Here is a 22,526-nt window from a genome sequence, read left to right on the forward strand (position 1 = left end):
AAGAGGAGTCAGCACAGTGGTTTCCATGGCAGGGTAAGGTCAGGATTGATGGGAATGGAATCAATCGATTGATTGATTGAAAATTTTCTGAAGGCATGGAAATAGTCTGTATCTTGGTTTGGCTGATGATTCCTTTGGTATATAAGATCTGTGCATTTCAAGGTTGCAAATTTTACCTTACTGGGAAAAAAAAAAGAAAACAGAAATGTTGATGTGCTTCTCATGAACTAGTATTTTCTTAACTCTCATGAGTAAATTTTTTCAAGCTTCTTAGAATTCTCAACAAAAGACAGCAAAAAGATTTATCCTTAACAAAGAAGCTTCTCTAATTAATAAGCATAAAATTTAACACCTCTGATTACTTGATTCGTGGTTTACTTTAAATTATTCTTAGAATCCTCCCATGTAGTTGCTAATAGTGATAAGATTATCTTGCAATTATTGGACTTACTGTACACCAGGCATTCATCTAAGGGTTTTGCATGTTGATCTCATTTAATCCTTAGAGTACCCCATGAAGAAAGTCATACTATAATCCTATTTTATGCATGAAATATCAGAAGGACAGGGATTTAAGTATTCTGTCTGGGGTCCCTAATCTGTAAGGGAGGTAGCCTGGCTACAACACTAAACACTCTGCTGTCGGAGCATGTGCTATGCTCCCCATAGCCATCCTGGCCTGCAACCTGGGAGAGCTTCTCCAGTTGTGGCACTGAATGTAGCGGAAGAATCCTCTTCACCCTGTACCTATCAGAGTGAAAAGACAGATGTGTGTCCAAACCACTGAGCTAATCTCGAGCCTTAGCACCTGCATGCCTCTCAGTCAACGGCTGTACTACCAGGCCAGTATGAAGCCTGCTTGAAAGTATTCAATTTAATTATTCAATTTAAAGGAAATGGGATCCTTTCTCTCACTGAAGCTTGGATGCATGTTGAATGAAAGCGTGGACACTGTGTAGCCATTTGCCTGCCACTCTGCCTCTACTAAAGCCATCCAGGATCTCAGCAAACACAGCTCCAGGTGCCAGTTCATGATCAGAATGAGCTCCATGGGTCCTCTGAGCCCATCCCTCGACAGGTTAAGTGCCCAGGTGACTGTAAGATTCATAGTAGTGCTTTATACCCACATGTGGGGACAGTTCACAAAGCTGATTTAATGGGAAAGGTAAGGCTGAGACTACTGCTCACCTCGAGAAGTAACCATATTCTATCCCACATTCAACGTATGGAGCTCTGTATTCCAGGAAACTTGATATTCCAGGACCTAAGGGAAGACAGTCATGATTAACACACTTTTTTAACATCCTTCTTCCTTCCCAAGAAGGCCAGCCGAATTTGCCCCCATTAATGCCCTTATCTGAGCCATGTTTTGGCAGTTCTGATGTGAAACATACCCTTCAAAACTGGTCCTCAAGTGGTTTCAGTTTTTTCTTTCTACCCTTGATATATGTGCCTGTTTTATTAGCTCTGGTAACACACATGAAAATACGGTTCGAAGCTCTACCCAAGTTTATTTTTTTCCAATTTCCGATTCTGTCTTTTTGAGATACATTCATATAGTCCTGCCCATTTACCCTCCTGGGAGATTTCATACGTCAACCACAACAAATAGCAAAAGATTGTGTGGTTGTTAACATCAAGGGCTAATGTTCAATCGTGAGGTACCCACAAGGGCCAAATTGACATCTCCAGCAACTAAATTAACCCATGCTTTCATAGGAAGCACTTAGGTTCTCATTAATTGTAAATATAAACTCAGGTGCCAAAGAACTTGAGACTGGCTTAATATTTAGTAGTTTTCAAAAGAAGCTCTCCATAAGGTTAATTTTGTTTAGACAGCCTACCAAACCACAGCAGCTGGGCTTTTGTTTTTCAGATACTGTCTGCAGATTCTATGTGGCATGGCCATGTCCCAGTTACTGCTGGAGTCTGGGGAGAGACAGGTTAACTCTTAAGGAGATTGGTGGTTTGTTTTCCTTCAAAGGGATAAACAGTGAAGGTACATGGAGATTGATCTTGATCTTTCCACTGGAAAAGCTATTCACTAAGACATCCTTGCTTTATCCAGCATGCACTTAAGCTTCCCATTTCCATGAATAATTTCAAGAAAGCCTCATACTGACTTGGTAAGACAGCCATGATTAAAAGAAATGGCAATAGCAAGGGTTCACATTAGCTAAGTGGTTTGGACACACATCTATCTTTCCACACAGATGGGAGCAAGGTGAAAAGGTTCCTTCTCTATGATCAGAAAACATGATGGATTTGATAGGGAAGTGAACATTTATTGCATTTGTATATTCATTCATATGTTTGTATATAAATGAACTGTTTTACTATAAGTGACTTAATTCAAATGGACAGGATTAAATGGCATGAAGAGTCACTCTCTTCTGTACCCCCAGATCTTGAAAGTACATTGTCAACCTCTTCTTTGGTATTCCATTGTAATTGTGAATATATTTGTCATATATATTTAATATATGTTTACTATTTAGATGGGAAACTTAAGTACTAAGATTTCTGTGAGTTATTTTATAGAAGTAGAGACATTTTTAGAAAACAATTTTTAAATATAGTTTTAAATGAAGAAGCAAGACAACTTGATATAGAAAGCTGACGTTAGGAAAACTTTAAAAGTTAGATCTTATAAAGATCTAACTTGCTGAAAATATTAGCGACACGGGTCAATTATTACAAAACATAGCACATACAAATAAGAAATGAAAACCAGAATGGATCATTACAAGGATTTGCTTTTGGTGTTACGGTAGCTATAAATATGGCGAATCCCCTGTTTCTGATGGTCACACACACACATGCACAAAAGCATTAATCACATAACAAGGCTAGTAGCAGACTGGGTGGTAACTACTCTCCCAAGTCTCTCATTTTGATGGAATCAAGCATTTCTTTTAATATGATTTCACGGAAATTTTATTTAGCCTTATTTTCCTGAGATAAAAGGTAGCGGATTATTGTTTAAACAGGATTGTCATACCCTAAGCTCTTTTAAGCCAGAACATTTTATATGTTTCCCTGAATGAAATTTCACAGCTGCTCTGTAGTAGCACAGGCTGCAGATGAGAAGCTGGGCCAGCTGCCCCTGCCAGAATATTATTCTCACCACACATAATGCACTTAGCTGTGTTTTGTGCACCATTTTAATATCTTTTCACAGTACTTACTCAAATCCCTCCTAAGGAGATGTCATCATGTGAATTATAAATGAATGTAGGGTCACGGTGATTCATATTGTGGATTAAGTATGGCTCGTATAATAGTTTCAAGGAACCCTAATACCCAAATAATATTGACAGATTGGTAAGCATCCAAAAGAAAAAATACGGACACCATGATTAAGAAAATGAAAGAACAAAGAGAATTATGAGAAATAAGAAGGTATGTAAAATACCCAGAGACATGCTAAATGAAGTCAAAGTCATGATCATGTTTATAGAAAATTAAAAGAGCCATGAAGGAAATTACGTGAGCTACGAAATGAGATCAGTTGCAAGGGAAACTTCCAAAGGAAAAGTCAATTTAGTGAAAATTTTTACTTTGACTTGATTTTCTGCTGTTACATTTGGTAGCTCATAAATGGGTTCAATAATATTCCACAGGGAAACTCGTGTGTTTTCAATCCAAAAATGCAACACTAACATTTTAAGCATTTTGTAGTTCAATTTCATTCTGAAGTGTTAAAAAAGAACACTTGACATCATCTGTATAAGATTTATGGATTTTTGAACAAATTCATGCAAGACTTTGCCCAAAGCCTCTTGGTCCCCCAAAAGACATTATATGTTGTGGAATTTATAGGTTTTTTTAAAAGCCAAGAAAATAGTTAGATTTAGAACTAACTCTTTAAAGTGAATAAAATTTCAGACAAGGAATGTTTCTACTTTAGTTTTACTTTATTGCTGGACTTTAGTTACTGACAAGATTTAAAAGTAGGTATGATCATGTCAGCAGTGTATTAAAACCTCTAATGTATTCAAGAATTGTACTTCTAAATATCATTAATAATACTACATACATATAAATACTGAAAAAAAAAAATAACAGACGTAGAAAGACCTAGGAGACATAGTGGTCTAAAATTAAATGCTACACCTTGAAGAAACAAAAAGTCAATTTTTTTTTCCTTCTTTCCTCCTATCATCTTTCTTCTACTTTTTTTCATCTTATCTTTTATCAATTATTTATGAACTTTTCTTGGAGTGCAGAAAATTAAACACATTTACATGAGGTCCTGGATATTTTCAGAATGTGCTTAATGCCTTTTAAAAATCTGTCGTCTTTGCTATCATGGTAGCTATAAAACTTAACCAAAAGATAGTATAATGCTTTGATTGATTTGACAGTTCTCAAAGTCCTCTCTGTGTCTAAATATTGATCTGTGTTTTATAAAGTACTAAAAGTTAGAAACTCATAAGAACTGATAGGTCACTCTGTGGATCAGATGGGAGTGTATTATCTTTGATACTATTGATTTTCTGTGCTTCATTTATGTTTTAAAGTATGTCTACAAGAGAGCAGAAAAAAGGCTTTGATTTGGTAGCCTTTTCAAATATATTTATATATTTCCTCGTTTGTTTTTGGCTCTGAGGCTCCCTTTGGGGGGTCTTATTGTCTCTTATCATTAACTCATTGTATTTAAATATACAGTGTAAAGGTAAACAATGAAAGACTTGAGTTGTCCTCTGTGTGATACTGTGTGTGTGAGAGAGAGTAATTCTTCAACTTTTGTTCACTTTGGGGCGTAAATGAAAGAGCATAAGACATTTCTAAGACTAGAATAAGAACTTGGTTTTCAGGCTAGATTCCTCCTGACCTCTTTGAATATTCCCCCAACTCATATAGACTCTGACGAGCTTTAGAAGTTTGTACCTGAAACAGGTTTGGAGTCTTCTTCGACCTACTTCTTTCTGCCGATTTCCAAGAATAATCAGCTGTACCTCAGGAATGAATATTGTCAGAGATGACATCTTTGTTCATTGTCTTTTCTGAGGAATGAAATCAATTTATTTGAGCAGTCTGCCCTCGAGGTGAATGAACTAAATTTCAATTATGGAAATTACTAGCACTTCCTTAAACCTTTTAAATTTCAACTTGTGTTTGAGGTGATCATGATTTTTATCACAGAGGGTTCTCTGTGTTATTTGCAGTTTCCCGTAAGTGTGTAAACCCTAGTCCCTTTAATTGAAAAGTGGTATCAAACTGAAAACCAAATAGTGAAATAATTTGAAATCAAAGCACATCGATGATGTATTCACTTTATCTCCAGATTTAATGTTCCTTAATGTGCCATCGTAATACCTGTTAATAAAGAAAGCAGCTAGAATAGAGATGCAGAAAGCTTGGCTAAATAGTGAAAGCAGAAGAGTAAGTTCTCCAGAAATATGAGTACAATTTTTGCCACTTCATTTTGATTATTTCTGAAGCATTTAGAAATAGCATGGGCTTGGGACACCAAGATACCTCTGTAATATTTTGAAATTTGCTACATTTCTCCTTAAATGATTTGTTCTAATTATGACACGTCTTAAAGTCATGTGCAAATTCATGGGTCCCTAAGTATTTCTTCTGTCTACTGGTTAGTAATATTGTGAAAATCCATGAAGATAGTTTATTTTGTTAAAATCATCATCATCCAAAAATGTTTTAAAATGCTTATTGGCTTGTAACAAACTACATTCTGTACAGGTTTCAGTAGATATGAAATGGTGTCTTAACATCCATACCAGCACTGCAAAGAAGAATTTGTAAAGGAGGATATTATAAGTAGCCATTATTAGAAATATAGATTAATAATCATTGTGAGTGTAAGCATTTATGCCTAAATAAAAAGAGTGAGTGGATTTCAAGGAATAAATGCAGTTATGATTATGATTTTTTATTCTAAAGATTGGCAACATATGGCCTGCAAGTCATAGATAGTTTTATTGACAAGAACTGCTGAGTTCTTGAGTGAAACATGTCCCTAGCTCTCCTCTTCCTTCCTAAGACAACTGTCCCTTGCCTGCTGCCTTCTCAACAGGCTCTGGGTCTCTGGCCCATTTGAGAAATCACAGTCCAAGGTCAAGTCACAGGTGTCTTTTCCTTCCCTTCCCCATCTTCACATACACACACACAAAAAATTAAACTAGACTTTATGATGCTTCTGAAAGATTACTAATCCCAGAAATAGAACCAGATGCTGTTTGGATAGATGGATGCATGAATGAAAAGAGAGCAAGATGGATGAATGCATGCATGCATGCATGCATGTTTGCATGAATGGAAGAAGAGATAGATGGATATAAAGAGGGATGGATGGGTGGATGGAAGGATGGATGGATAAATGGATAGATGGATGGATGAATGGATGGAAGGAGGGGTAGTTGGATGGAATTATACATGAGATTTGAATAAACATTCAAGACTTCCTTTCGTGACTCTAGCAGATATTTTTGCCACATATTCTCCAAAGCAACATTTTATTTTTTTTTAATTTAAATTTATTTATTTTAATTGGAGGCTAATTACTTTACAATATTGTATTGGTTTTGCCATATCTCAACATAAATCTGCCACAGGTGTACACGTGCTCCCCATCCTGAACCCTCCTCCCTCCCCATACCAACCCTCTCGGTCATCCCAGTGCACCAGCCCCAAGCATCCTGTATCCTGCATCAAACCTGGACTGGTGATTCATTTCTTATATGATATTATAACATGTTTCAATGCCATTCTCCCAAATCATCCCCCCCCCCCAGAGTCCAAAAGACTGTTCTATACATCTGTGTCTCTTTTGCTATCTCGCATATAGGGTTATCGTTACCATATTTCTAAATTCCATATATATGCGTTAGTATAGTGTATTGGTGTTTTTCTTTCTGGCTTACTTCACTCTGTATAATAGGCTCCAGTTTCATCCACCTCATTGGAACTGATTCAAATGTATTCTTTTTAATGGCTGGGTACTACTCCATTGTGTATATGTACCACAGCTTTCTTATCCATTCTTCTGCTGATGGACATCTAGATTGCTTCCATGTGCTGCTATTAAAACAGTGCTGCGATGAACATTGGGGTACACATGTCTCTTTCCCTTCTGGTTTCCTCGGTGTGCAACATTTTAAATTAATCCTACTTTTCCATGAAAGGAATCTGTCACCCTCTTTTAAAAATAAGAAAAAAAGCCAAGTGTACAAAATGCAATAATACAAGTACTTAAGAATGAAGCCAGACTCTTAAAAGTAACAAATATTAAGGGCAAAACATAATTTATGCAGTGTCCTGAATCTGACCATGTAATTTGCCTCAATCTGCCTCATATAAAATATAATAATGTAATAACTACATTAGTTAAGTACTTATTGTATACTAGGTGCTTTCTTATGTATTTAATATGTGTGAAATGTTTGATTTTCACAGCAACCCTATGGCATAGTTACTGTTACTGACATGTAGAGAGGGCCTAACCAAAGACTAAACAGGCTACATTAGGAGCAGGTGTGTAGCTGCCTGCCCCATGGCTGAGCAGCCAAGGATGGGTAGCTACTACTGTCCTAAGTGGTGAAATTGGCTTGAATTAACTACGGCGTGCAGCGTGAGCCTTCTTCCTGGAAGTTACAAGCCTTCAATAGAGTCCAGAGTTGTCAGATTCTGCCATTTGAATTATTGTCAATGTGAAAAGACATATTCCTGATAATTCTTCCTCTACCATCTTCCCAGAATCCTCTGAAAATGAACTTTTACATAATGAATTACTCTAAATTATACATTCCGTGACTAATGAACTTCTGTTATGTTAAGGGAAAGCTTTAGGAATTTAAGCTTTATTAACTGTGGAGTGCTGTGCAGTGCTTAGTCGCTCAGTCATGTCCCACTGTTTGCGACCCTGTGGACTGTAGCCCGCCAGTCTCCTCTCTCCATGGGGATTCTCCAGGCAAGAATACTGGGGTGGGTTGCCATGCCCTCCTGGGGATCTTCCCAACCCAGGGATCGAACCCAGGTCTCCCACATGGCAGGTAGATTCTTTACCATCTGAGCCACCAGAGAAGCCCATTAGATGTGGAGAAGAATTACTGAATATGAACTATGGGTCTCATGCAAAGAATAAACAAATAATAGCAACAAAACTTGAAAGCATGGATGGGAAGAATTGGGAGTTCATATTTCTTTTCTCTATTTGGAATTTTGTTGTCTTGTATTTACCACACATTCTGATAGATAGTCATGTCTGGTTTTTTTCTATGAATAAAAATTATGATAAAAGAAATAAATCAGAGCTTATTAATTGAGGTTTAATAGACCAAAAAATGTTTAAAACATAGATGCAAAAGTTGGAAATAACAAAGATGTAAATTGCTAATGAAAGGATTAGGAATCACTGTTCTAGAACTTCTATGAGTCTTAAAGAATTGTCTAATGATTCAAAAATACCCATCATATTATGTAATAAGGTACAATTTCCTGGTGCACATAATTTAAGAATATCTCCTCTAAATGCCTGAGTAGACATCAACTATTATAGAATCTTAGAACAAGAGAAGACTTTAGAGATTGGCTTTATTTGGTTGCTTGGCTTGGCTTGGCTAATTATTGCTTTCAAAATTTAATTTCTCCTTTTTCCTTACTCTCTGAAATGGATATTACAATGGAGAGCATCTTAGTAAAAGTTACAGAAAATGATATTAGTCTGTGGCATAGTAGAATATTTTCATATGCTGTGTGTTCCCTTTAGATAGTGATAAACTATTTGCGGGTCATTTAGCATCCATCTGTTACACTTTTATAGAGCATTTCAGTTTAAAACAGAGTTTGAAAATTATCCTTTGAACTCATGCACAGACTTTCTCAAAATGCCTGTGTAGCCCACCAAAAGATGTTTGGTACTCTTCAGTTCACATTTTCCAAAAGAAAATGAGAGAGGAGATTTCAAAAAGTAATCAATTTTTCCATAGGAAACAGTGCCAGTGGTTTAATGAGAAAGATCAAAGTTAAATTTATTTTACAGTTAATTAGAGTTTTAGATTTTCCCCAGTACTTTTAGAATAAAGGCTATTAATTTTGCCCTATTTAACAGAATAAAGACTATTGAACCATAAATTAAAACACAGTTATAAATGTGCTTTTAATCATTAAGAGTATGGGTTTTTCATTTGCCAAGCACCTAACTTCTAAAATTGGTGTTGCGGAAAAGAAAAGTCGTTCAGAAAGGAAAAAAAAAAAAAAAAAATTCACTGGTACTTTATTAAGAATATGAATATCCCCCTGAATGAAAATGCAGATCTATGAGTGCACCCGTGAATGTCCAACAGCTATACTCTTCTTCCAGCCTCTACAGATGGCAGTGCAGCCGAGAAGAAAGGAGGAGCCCTTCATGCTGGTCTCATCGTCGGCATTCTCATCCTGGTCCTCATTATAGCCGCGGCCATCCTTGTGACAGTCTATATGTATCACCACCCGACATCAGCAGCCAGCATCTTCTTTATCGAGGTAAGTGTCAGGTAGAGTACGTGAAAACCTTGCCAACTGATGAACTGTAGCCATTTGCTAACACCACCTGCATTTAATATTTAGCACATTTTCTCCACTTTGCACTTGGGAGCTGGCTGGTTTCACATACGCACGCACGCACACGTGTATTGATGGATGGCTTTCATGTGCTGAGTTCAGTTACCTTATCTCAGGAGCTTTTAAAGAAATAAGCCATCTTGCCTTTTCCAGACCTAAAAGAAAATAGAAACCATATTTTTTGTCTCATTACAGTAAGTATGTGAACCAGCTGTTCTTCTGATCCTGAAAGGAATGCACCATGTGCCACAGGCTGAGGGACTTAGCTTAAATCAACTAATCGATAAATACTAATTGAGTATTAGCTGGGTTCATAGTACAGTATGGTGGGCCTGCTCTTAAAATGCTTACAAAACATTTAGGAAAAATATAGATTTCCCTACAAAATAACTGTTATAACAATAAGATAATGGTATGTGCCATTGCCATTTTGTGTGAACATGTGTGTTTTTATACATTTATCAATATATATAAATGCACATGCATGCACACACACTCATTCAAACACAGTGAGAGCACCAAGCCAAATGAGTGTTGTGTTTGCATGTACAACATGCCAGTGCCCAAGAGCAATAGGTAGGAGGAACAGCATTGGTGTACAAAGGGCCAGAGCAGAGCCCTGGTATCCAGGAGGCCTGAGACTGGGAAGCCTGGGGGCCACAGGATAAGGTCAATGTGACCAAGTCACCTTCTATCTCTCAGACAACTGGCTTCCTGGTCCCTCTGTGTGCATGGCTTTCATCCCAACATCATGGAGCCAATGCTCTTCAACACACCATAAATACTAAAGCAGTGAAGGAAACCTCCCTCAGAGCTTCCAACTTGAAAAGTTTAAATCTTCTCCAGCTCACCAGGTGATATACAGACAGTCACTTAGAATTTTATTCACGTGTTAAGTGAGAAATTGTGATGACCTTTAAACTACAGATTTACCTTTGGCCTCTGTAACAGTGGAAAGTGAATGCAGATAAATTAAATAATTGTTCAGAAGTCCTCTATGGCTCTCAGCTGTCTGTGGAGTGAAGTGCAGTCTTCTTAGACCTCCTTCAAGACCTTGGCTGTTTCTATCTTGTCTGTCAGTTCAATTTTTAATCCCATAGCTCCTCAACTTGGAATTCATGTTAGTTGCTCAGTTGTGTCTGACTCTTTGCCACCCATGGACCACCAGGCTCCTCTGTACATAGAACTCTCCAGGCAAGAATACTGGAGTGGGCTGCCATTCTGTTCTCTAGGGGATCTTCCAGACCCAGGGATCAAACCCGGGTCTCCTGCATCACAGGCAGATTCTTTACCATCTGAGCCGCCTTCAACATGGAGTTCAGTACCATCCAATTCACTTCATGTTCTTCTCCACACGCACCCCAAATTCTCTGTGCCACCACGACGTTGCTCCTTCTGTTCCTTCCACTGAGAAAGTCCCCTCTTACACCTCAGTCTTTGAATTCTGGATCCCAGTAGCCTTCGACACCATGTACCCTGTAAGCTTTCCTTAACCATCGCTCTGCCAGGACAGCTGCACATATTCTCTCTTTCCTCTGAAATTCTATCCATAGTAACACATCTATATATTTCTCTGGTATTTACCTTTCTGTTTTGCATTAAATATATAGGTGATTTATTCCACCCTGAAGACTTCTAACTTCCTCGAGATTTCAATTAAATAACTGAAATCTCTTTCAAATAAGGGTATTCTATAAGTACTTTCTAGAAAAAAGATAAATATCCTAGGACATTTCAAACTTCCACTAAATTTTCACACACAATGTCTTCCAAAACTGGTATTCTCATTTAAAGTGATAAATTAATAACTTACTGGAGTGGGAAAGCCATTGCCTTCTCCAGGGGATCTTCCTGACCCAGGGATCAAACCCAGGTCTCCCTTATTGCGAGCAGATTCTTAACCGTCTGAGCCACTAGGGAAGCCAAAGTCATAATAATTGTATAATGATGAGACGTTGTGTTTGGTTGGAAAATTCATATTGAGTCTTGTTGATGTGCTTCCATCTTAATTCTGATGGAAGAAAGGTCATTTCCCAAGGTTATGACTGCATTGCTCCAAGGGCCGACAGGGGACAAGCTGTAAATCTTCAGTGACTGACCAGACACCAAGCTGTACTGTAACCCTCACGTGCTTAAGCCTTTTAACGCCCTGTGTACTACACCCTCATAACACAAAGGAAGAGACTGAGGTCGAGTGGTGGATCGCCTTCCTCCAGATCAAAGAGCCACAGTTCTAGGAAGAATCCTCGTCTTTCCACACCTATTCCTCAGGTTCCTAGCTTCTCTTCTCTTTGCCTTTTTTCTTGCCATTGTGTCATTTGCCAATAATTCTGCCTCCATCACTGGCTCTTTGACACCCTGCCATCCTCATGCAGCTCACAGCGGCTGGTCGGCAGATGATTTTTTAAGATCATCATCATAACTGTACTATTATTAAAGCTGATCCATGCCTGCAAAATCAAAACACAAGTGCATGGTGACTGCCCAGTTTTACTGACATGCCAGACCTATGAATTCAAAGATTTGAATTACTAACTAAATTAGAGCTATTGGTGCATGAAGAGAGTGTGTTTATCAATATTGTCTAAGTTGCTTTTCATCTTCTACATTATACTACTGTCTGCTTTTTAGGCGAATTTGATGTGCTTTTTTCCATTAAGAAAGTTGTACCTCTTCATTATAAAAAAAAAAAATCTGTGGAAACATAAAAACAAAAAGTAAAGTCATTTAGAGTTCTAATGTACAGAACTACTCACTATAACTGTGTTTTTCTGTAATTTTTACATGCATAACTTGGTGTCTGCCTACTTAGTATAATTGTGATTTAACTGACATGCAAATTTATACTTTTTATTTTTGAAACATCATTCTGATGGCTGTATGCTATTCCATTCAACATTCATTCAACAGCTTTACGTTGATTGTCCCATATGCTGTGAAGAGGTGTTCAGAAACACCAAGGGCCTAACATTATTTACGATGCCTTGAAGTAAAAAGAACCTTATTTCAACCAATTCAACTGTGCATTAGTTTTCTATTGCTGCTGTAACAAATTACCATGAACCTGGTAGCTTAAAACAACACACAGTCTCTTACAGTTCTGAAGGTCAGAAATCCAAACTCAGTCTCATTGGGCTAAAGTCAAAGTGTTGGCGGAACTGACTCCTTCTAGAGGCTTTAGGAAGAATCATTTCCTTACCATTTGCAATTGTTAAAGGCTGCATGCATTTCTTGGCTCCTGGCCCCTCTTCTCATCATTCCATCTCTGCTTCTGTCATCACATCTCCTATTACTAACTCCAACCCCTACCACCTTCTCGTAAGGCCCCTTGTGATCCCAGATAACCTCCCCAGGTCACGGGCCTTAGTTTAATCTCATCTACAAAGTCTGTTTCGCCTATTTGGTGGTTGACCGGTTTTTGCAGTTAGGACATGGACATCATTGGGAGGCTATTATTCTGCCTACCACAGATTGAATCAAATGTGAACTGTATCACACACTCCCCATTAAACTGGGACATGCCCTTGACTTTAAGACACATCCCAATGTCCATGATGTTAAAATGTGACCCAGTATGTTTCTTGTGTATTTCACCACAAAATCCAGACTGCATTAAACACTTATAGAAATTAGTTTCCATGCTAAAAAAAAAGTGTATGCTGTGATGAATTTTTTTTTAATTTTATTTTTATTTATTTTTTTAACACCAGAAACAGTGTATATTGGGATATAAACAAGTAACAATTTTGTGATAGTTTCAGATGAACAGTGAAGGGACTCAGCCATACATGCACATGTATCCATTCTCCATCAAACCCTCTTCCCATCCAGGCTGGCACATAACATTGAGCAGAGTTCCATGTGCTATACAACAGCTTTCTATTGGTTATCCATTTTAAATATAGCAGTGTGTACATAACCTTCCCAAAGTCCTTAACTATCCCTTCCCCACTGGCAGCCATGAGTTTGTTTTCTAAGTCTGTGAGTCTCTTTCTGTTTTTTAAGTAAGTTCATTTGTATCATTTCTTTGTAGATTCCACGTATAAAGGATGTCATATGATATTTCTGTTTCCCTGTCTGACTTACTTCACTCCGTATGACAATTTAATAACTTGGCCCTTAAGTGGATAGGCCACAGTTTAGGCACCCGTCTTGTATTCTGGTGCATTTGGGGTTCTTACCATTGTTTGCTCTTATAATTGGCCCCATGAACATGATAATGAACATGAACATGATAATGATAACAGTGAACATTTATTAAATTCACTGGTGAAAATGACTTGTATTTATTATCTCATTTAGTCCTCACAGAGAACTGTGAGGCACTAAAATGATCTCCATGTCATAGATGAGGACCATAAGGCACAGAATTTAAGCAGCTTGCTCAGTATCATGTATTTAGTCCGTGGTGGAGTCAGAGTTTCAGCCCAGGCTTTCCAGAATCATGCCCTTAACCTCTAGGCTATGCTGCCTCTCTGTGGAAAGGGGCTTGCTTCACACGCTGTATATAGCCATGTGGGAAGATGTGTGCATGCATGCTAAGTTGCTTAGTCATGTCTGACTCTTTGCAACCCTATGGACTATAGCCCACCACACTCCTCTGTCCATGGGATTCTCCAAGTTAGATTACTGAAATGGGTTGACATGCCCTCCTCCAGGGGATCTTCCCAATTTAGGGTTCAAACCCATGTGTCTTATGTCTCCTGCCTTAACAGGCAGGCTCTTTACCATTAGCACCAATAGAGAAGCCCAGGAAGATGTGTATCTAAGGACATACATTATGTTCCTAGAACAAAGGCCCCGAAGTATGATCTCATGAAAGAAAGAAACATCTTAAAGGCACTTAACAAATACTGCCAAAATCATTGCCCAAAGGTGTACACCACTTTATGTAGCTGTCCTTGCTATTGTCTTTTTTTAGTGAAGATAATAATGACAGTAGCTATTATCTTTGTATTATGTGGATGCAAACACTCTTCCTCATATGTTGCCTGGACTTTAGTTTAAACTTTTTCTTATAGAAAGAGAATGGGATAAAACAAGGATTAAATTCTAGAAATTCATTGTTATATGGAATGCTCAGTGAATGTGACCCAAGTGATTAAAATCAAGAGAAAAGTAGTTGAGAATGAGGAAGTCTTGATGATAAACCAAATCATGACTTCATATATTGTGTAATTAAATAATAATTGAGCTGACTATTTACACCTCGTGTCTTAGAGGATCGGGGCTACGAGTTCCATTCTCCTGAGACAGTCACTCTTTACTCATTTGGCAGGGTAGTCTATTTTTCAGAAACTTATCTTTTATATTTCCCTGTCATCCTCTTCAGGTCTTAAACTGAGCATTTTCTTTTGATTTTTTCTAGATGGCTTTTGTTTGCATTGACCTATCTGGCTTCTCTCAGTAATTTTCAAAAAGATACTTGAGTTTGACTAAAACCTATCTCATTATACATGAATGAATAACATGCTTAAAAATCCTTTTTGGAAATCGGGTTCATTATATTGAAATAAAATAGCAAAGAACAAATATTCAAATAAGCACATGTTCCTTAATTTTTAATAGATTTTCATGAAGCTACTATTTCTTTGGAAGAATTAAAATGTCTTGGGTTCTACATGAAATTTAATGTTTGCTGAACATTTCTAGGCATAGATTCTGTGATTTTATAATACAGAATGAATATGGGTTATAGACATAAATGTTTGCCCACTGTTAAATACTATCATATATCACTATTGAAAATGCCCCTCTATTCCTAAATATTTTAACCTACTCCAGTATTCTTGCCTGGAAAGTTCCATGGACAGAGGAGCATGGCAGGCTGCAGTCCCTGGGGTCACAAGGAGTCAGACACTACTGAGCATGCACATGTACACTATTCTGAAAGCTAAGTGGCCAGGGTCCTTTCTCCCCTCCACCATTTTTGGAGGCAACTCCAGTGCAGAGACAGAAACACAGCATGGTGAAACAGTTCACTTGGGGCATGTGACAGCCAGTTTCAGAGCCAAGACTTGAACTCGGGACTCATCTGGCCTGTGGGCTGTGCCGCTACAGCACCCACATAACCACAGGCTCCTGAGCAGTTTGTCATTCAAGGAATTCCTCACCCCAAGAAATATTTGTGAATAACAAGGACCCATGGAGAGTGAGATGAAAGAAAGGCAGGCAGCTGTGGCCCTCAACTTTTCCTGGCAATCAGGAGTGCTGCCAGGAAAGAAACCAGAGGAAAGGAGCTAGGCAAGGATTCAAGAGGCTGCTGCTGGGGAGAAAAAAAGTGTTTACTAAAAGTTTGGCATCTTGCTGTACAGCTGCCTAGTGAATAGCACTTGGAAGACAAGAAGACATGATTCATTGACTAACCTGTGTAGTAAATAGAGAATTCATTTCATAGACCCATGGATCTTTTTTTATCTTGAAGTCACATTTCTTTTTTTTTCATAACTGAGTGTTGCCCTTAAGGCATTCTTTAGTCTTATTCCAGTCTTAAAGGAAACTCCAGGAAAAAGTAGGTTCTTCAAAGAAAATATTTATTTTTATTTCTTAGAGGAGGCAAAAGGGGGCATTCACTTTTAATGAACTACTGTGAAGAAAAGATGAAGCAAAATCCAGCTTAAATGGTTTGACACTCTCCTTAAAGACGTTGTTTTATTAGATGGCAACTTTCCAGAAATATAGTCATGTGAAAAAAGGTGAAAATCATTTGCATTTTTTAAAAAGACACTTTTTGTGTATCTGTCTAAAATGCTGGAATTTTATTCATGTCCATCACTGAATGTTTCTGAGATATCAGTTTAAGTTTATGGTGATTCTTTTATTTATGCAGTTACCAAAATAAGATCTCTTTATAAGTATAATCTTTCATTTACTTTTCTGGATAACATGTATGTGTGTGTGTGTGTGTGTGTGTGTGTGTGTGTGTGTATGCTAAGTTGCACCAGTCATGTCAAACTCCTTGCAACACTATGGACTGTAGCTCACCAGGATCCCCTGTCCATTAAATTCTCCAGGCAAGACTATAGTGTTTTTAAATTAATAAAATATTTTATTCATCAGGAAGAATTATTAAAAATAGTGAATAAAATATTTAATATCTCACTGAATTCTCTGCTCTAATTGCTTCTTAATTACCATGTGCTGTGCTTAGTCACTCAGTCGTGCCAAACTCTTTGTGACCCCAGGGACTGTAGCCCACCAGGCTCCTCTAGCCATGGGGATTCTCCAGGCAAGAATACTGGAGTGGGTTGCCATGCCCTCTTCCAGGGCATCTTCCCAACCCAGGGATCAAACCCAGGTCTCCCACATTGCAGGCAGATTCTTTATCATCTGAGCCACCAGGGAAGCCCCTTAATTACCATACCATAACTCATTATTTTTAATGGTGCATAAAGCCATGAAATAAATTTTATATATATTCATATTATATTTTTATCATACATATTTATATGTATATATATATTTTTTATGGGGCTTCTTAGGTTGTACATTGGTAAAGAATCTGTCTGCCAGTGCAGGAGAAGCAAGAGGTGTGAGTTTGATCCCTGGATTGGGAAGATTACCTGGAGGAGGAAATGGAGAAAATTCCATGGACAGAGGAGCTTGACAGGCTATGGGGTCACAAAGAGTCGGACACAACTGAAGGACCGAGCACACACACACACACACATATAATTTACACTTGTGTATGAAATTCCACAGGGAGATCCTTAAAAGATGAAAGAATCAAGTGAATAAATAAATTAAAACCCACAGAACTACAGTCTACTTGGATGTCTTTAAACAAGAATTATGTTCCTTTAAGAACACGATATATGTTTTAAGTATTCCAAGTCTTTCTGTTAGCTCTTTAAAAGAAGGTTGTTCTACTTATAATATCAACGGTTGAATAATTTCTTCCTTTTGACTTTAGTATCTGACTTTGGTTAAAATAAACACAAGTCTATTTGTGGAGACAGAGACTATAAACTTTAATTTAGCAATGATAATTGGGTTGCAATCATAATAAATTAAACTATAGATTATTTTTCCACCAATTCAAAATAGTGTGAATTTTAGGACAGCATTATAAAACAACTAAACTAAATAATTTATCATGAATTGATGCTTTTGAACTGTGGTGTTGGAGAAGACTCTTGAGAGTCCCTTGGACTACAAGGAGATCAAACCAGTCCATCCTAAAGGAAATCAACCCTGAATATTCATTGAAAGAACTGTTGCTGAAGCTGAAGTTTTGATATTTTGGCTCCCTGCTGTGAAGAGCTGACTCATTGGCAAAGACCCTGATGCTGAGAAAGATTGAAGGCAGAAGGAAAAGGGGATGACAGAGGACGAGATGGTTGGATGGCATCACTGACTCAATGGACATGAGTTTGAGCAAGCTACAGGAGATGGTGAAGGACAGGGAAGCCTGGCGTGCTGCAGTCCATGGGGGTCGCAAAGAGTTGGACACAACTGAGCGACTGAACAAAAATAATGCTTTGGATGGAAAGACACATAATAAATTCATTCCTGTTGTTGTTTAGTCACTAAATCATGTTCAGTTCTTTACCACTGACCTACCAGGGAAGCCCAGTAAATTCATTAGGATAATGAAATATCAGGAGAAATATTGGACTAGGTATGTCTTAACAAACAACATAATTGGATTAGAATTTGTTTAGAAAGAGAGATATATAAGAAATGGGCCAGATGAACTAAAAACCACTGAACATGTTGAGCAAAGTCAAAAGAAAACCAAACTGATAAATATATTGATAGCAACAAATCCAAATGTAAAAGAAATGGAATTATTGGGGAGAAAGCTATAGTAACAGAAAGTCATAGACAAAGCTATGGTTTTTCCAGTAGTCATGTACAGATGTGAGAGTTGGACCATAAAGAAGGTTGAGCGCTCAAGAAATGATGCTTTTGTGGTGCTGGAGAAGACTGTTGAGAGTCCCTTGGACAGGAAGAAGACCAAACCAGTCAATTCTAAAGGAAATCAGTCCTGAATATTCATTGAAAGGAATGATGCTGAAGCTGAAGCTGAAGCTCCAATAGTTTGGCTACCTGATGTGAAGAGCCAACTTATTGGAAGAGACCCTGATGCTGGGAAAGACTGAAGGCAGGAGGAGAAGGGGGCAACAGAGAATGAGATGATTGGATGGCATCATCAACTCAATGCACTTGAGTTTGAGCAAACTCCAGGAGACAGTAAAGGACAGGGAAGCCTGGCGTGCTGCAATTCATGGGGTGGCAAAGAGTTGAACACAACTAAATAACAACATTAAAATACAAGAAGATATATTACTATAAAAATTTCAGGAGTACAGAAGAGGAAAAGTAGAATATATTTTTAAAAAACTAAGTAATTATCATGTTTTTGGATTTAAATTTTTATTTACCAACTGTAAAAGCTATTTAGCAGAATATATTTAGTGTAATTGGGAAACAGCACATATATATTTCTTAAATGAAATGATTTATGGTATTTCAGTGGAAGAATCAGAGAAGGCAATGGCACCCCACTCCAGCACTCTTGCCTGGAAAAGCCCATGGACGGAGGAGCCTGGTGGGCCGCAGTCCATGGGGTCGCTAAGAGTCAGACAAGACTCAGTGACTTCACTTTCACTTTTCACTTTCATGCATTGGAGAAGGAAATGGCAACCCACTCCAGTGTTCTTGCCTGGAGAATCCCAGGGACGGAGGAGCCTGGTGGGCTGCCATCTCTGGGGTCGCACAGAGTCAGACAGGACTGAAGCAACTTAGCAGCAGCAGCAGCAGCAGTGGAAGAATAACCAGAGGTTATGAGATTTGAAATTATTTTCTATTAACTCTGGTTAATAGGTGGAATTAACTGATCAGACTTTTCAGGGGACTGTGTTTAAAACAAAATCAGAATGACTTCCCTCATTGTATTATTTTATTTTGCTTCTTAGTGAACTTTAATAAATATATGGTAGCTCCAGGGGACAGAACATCTGTCTCATCATTGTTTTTATCCCCAGGACAAGCACAATGCTTAGTAAATATTTGCTGAATAAATGCGTGCATATGTGCTCAGTCGTGTACAACTCTTTGAGACCCTGTGGGCTGTAGTCCACCAGACTCCTCTGTCCATGGACTTTCCCAGACAAGAATACTGGAGTGGATTGTTATTTCCTTCTCCAGGTGTGAGAAATATGCTCACCAGCTTCAAACCAAGGAATGGAATCAGAGGCCCAAAGCACAGCAAAAGCTAGACTTTCAATGATGGTCTTGCAAGATTGGGTGTCTCGTGGGCAAGCACACCCCTGACAGTTACAGCAAGCACTTTTATTCCCTATCACACAGATCCCTCCCCAGTTCCTCACTGGCTTCGTACTATGGGGTTACAATCTTCCCGGACTTCATTGTCTAGGTCTCATAGCGTATTCTTTCTACTCCCTTCCCATCCTAAGTCCACATTTCTCAACAAACACTTTAGTTTATCCCTTCCCAAACATCCTGTTAGCTTAGGGACCCTCCAGGTATAAGCTGTTAGACAACACTAACTTGCCAATAATTTTCCAAGAAAAAATGGCTAACTCTGAGTGGAAAACCATTGGTTGATAATTTTCCACACAAGGCCAGCTACCTCATCCTGAAAATGGACCACTTCAAGTTCCATTTCTTACTAGGGGAGCTTCCTGGTCCAGGGATCAAAGCTACATCTCCTGTCTCCTGCATTGACAGGTGGATTCTTTACCACTGCGCCACCTAGTAGTCTCATCTAAAATAATCCAAGTGGAATGTCAACAACAGAATCATAAAATGATAGAAAGTTGGAGACAACAGGAAATTTAAGAAAAAATCAAATGCAGTGGTTCCCAACTCTTGCATTACATGTCTCACCTGAAGAGAAATTAAAACTTCATTTCCCTGAATAAACTTTTGTGTGCTTAGAACTATAAATAACTCTTGAAATTGCAACCTTGATGTTATAAGACTTGATGCATTCGGACATTTTTAATGCAAATCTTATCGGAATATTTTAGTTGAATCTTTCACTGTAAGTTTTAAATACATAAAATTAATGTTGATTTAAAATATTGCCCTTTCAGGACTTCCTTGTTGGCCAGTGGCTAAGATTCTGAGCTCCCAATGCAAGGGGCCCAGGTTTGATCTCTGATCAGGGAACTAGACCCCACTTGCCATAACTAAGATCTGATGCAGACAAAAATTTTTTTTTAATCAGGTTTAAAAATAAAATTAAAAAAAAATATTGCCCTTTTAAAAAATCATTGGCACATATGTAACAGTTATAAGGCTAATTGGAGGTTATAGGTTCATAGTAAGTAGAGAACCAGTGTTTGTCCATTTTCTCACTTTTTAGATGAGAATGTGAATAATAAGAGATGGGAAGTGATTTGCCTGAGACCTTAGTGTTTGACAGTAATGGAAGCAGGAACCAGCTAAGTGCAGTAAGCAGAAAGAGATCAGTGCAAAGAGGACAGACCTTGCAAAAATTCTAGCTTTTAATTTACTAACTTTGTGACTTTTGGTCAATTCCTTAACTTCTCTGTGTAATGCAACCAGGAATTAAAAGCACATTTGCTGCCTCCCAAGGTGCCTTCATCAGCATTGTGTTAAAAGCACTATTTTTAAAAAGATAATCATTAGTTTTAGCCAAAAATTGGTATTTAGCCAAAAATGCCAAAATTTATTGGAGGTATTTATCTTTTTTCCCATTGGTCTTCCCTGGTAGCTCAACTGGTAAAGAATCCACCAGTTCAATTCTGGTTCAAGGAGACCCCGGTTCAATTCCTGGGTTGGGAAGATCCCCTGGAGAAGCGAACGGCTACCCACTCCAATATTCTTGCCTGGAGAATTCCATGGACAGAGGAGCCTGGCAGGCTACAGTCATGGGATCACAAAGTCAGACATGACTGAGCAACTTTCACTTCACCTCATTCATCTTTTTCCCATTGCTTCCTTCTTGTATTTATTGGAGGGGTTCATTTGTTTCCCATACTCACCCTCCTTTCTTAAGCAAACACTAATGAGTTATACAAATGAGAAGAGGCAGGGGAAAAAGTGATTTAGAATGATCTAAATAATTCACAAACCAGGGTCTCAACCCCTGGATTTAATATTACTGATTATGCAATAAAAGTCATTTTTATAGGTTCTAATTGGCCTGTCTCAGACATCTTGATTTTTTTATTTCTTTCTTTCATTTTAAAAACATTGTGAATGTTGGAGTTACTTCCAGGACTGTAACCTGGCTCACATAATATCATTAGAGTGGTTATCATTACTTCTTTATCACAGGATGAATGTCTTGCACTTTCAACTAAGCTTTTGTAGAAATTACATGAGTCTTTGTAAAGGATAGAAATGAACATCACTGGAGGCTCTAAGTAAGGAATGATTAAACACTGATATTAGTCAGTTACAATATTGTATGAAAATAGCTATAAATGCATCTGTAATTCCCCTTCCAATGATCTTGTATAGAAGATATGCTTAACATTTATTTTCCTTCCATCCTAATGCTATATTGTTCCCTTTCTTAGGATTTTAATTACTTTTTTATTTTTTAAAATTGAAGTACGGTTGAAGGACAGGCTTCCCAGGTGACTCAATGGTAAAGAATATGCCTGCCAATGTAGCAGAGTTGAGTTTGATCTGTGGATCAGAAAGATCCACTGGAGAAGGAAATGACAACCCACTCCAGTATTCTTGCCTGGAGAATCCCATGGACAGAGGAAACTGGTGGGCTATAGTTCATAGAGTCACAAAAGAGTTGGATACATCTTAGTGACTAAACAACAACAAAGCTGATGTACAGCATTGTATTAATTTCAGTGGTACAACATAGTGATTCACTTTTTTATGGATAGGATCATAATTATTTCTTATTTCAATTCCTGAATTGACTTGAAAAGAGATAGTATGTATCCAAAATTCCAAAATAAATAGGACAAGTTTCTCAAATTTAAAAAAGATATATATTA

The 22,526-nt window shown here is 37.9% G+C and overlaps 1 protein-coding gene across 3 annotated transcripts in view; it reads left to right on the forward strand.

The window, feature by feature from the left end:
• The window catches only part of PLXDC2 (plexin domain containing 2), a 423,407-nt gene that overhangs the window by 385,147 nt on the left and 15,734 nt on the right, over window positions 1–22,526 (forward strand). For 2 of the 3 annotated variants that reach the window (XM_055543765.1, XM_055543766.1), the window contains exon 13: window positions 9,329–9,489. In XM_055543765.1, coding sequence (XP_055399740.1) covers window positions 9,329–9,489 — 161 coding nt within the window. Of the gene's footprint in view, window positions 1–9,328; window positions 9,490–21,274; window positions 22,063–22,526 lie in introns of those variants that run through there. The other variant, XM_055543764.1, reaches the window with a different exon arrangement.

Source organism: Bubalus kerabau, chromosome 13, assembly GCF_029407905.1.
Source record: "Bubalus kerabau isolate K-KA32 ecotype Philippines breed swamp buffalo chromosome 13, PCC_UOA_SB_1v2, whole genome shotgun sequence".
Lineage (NCBI taxonomy): Eukaryota > Metazoa > Chordata > Mammalia > Artiodactyla > Bovidae > Bubalus > Bubalus kerabau.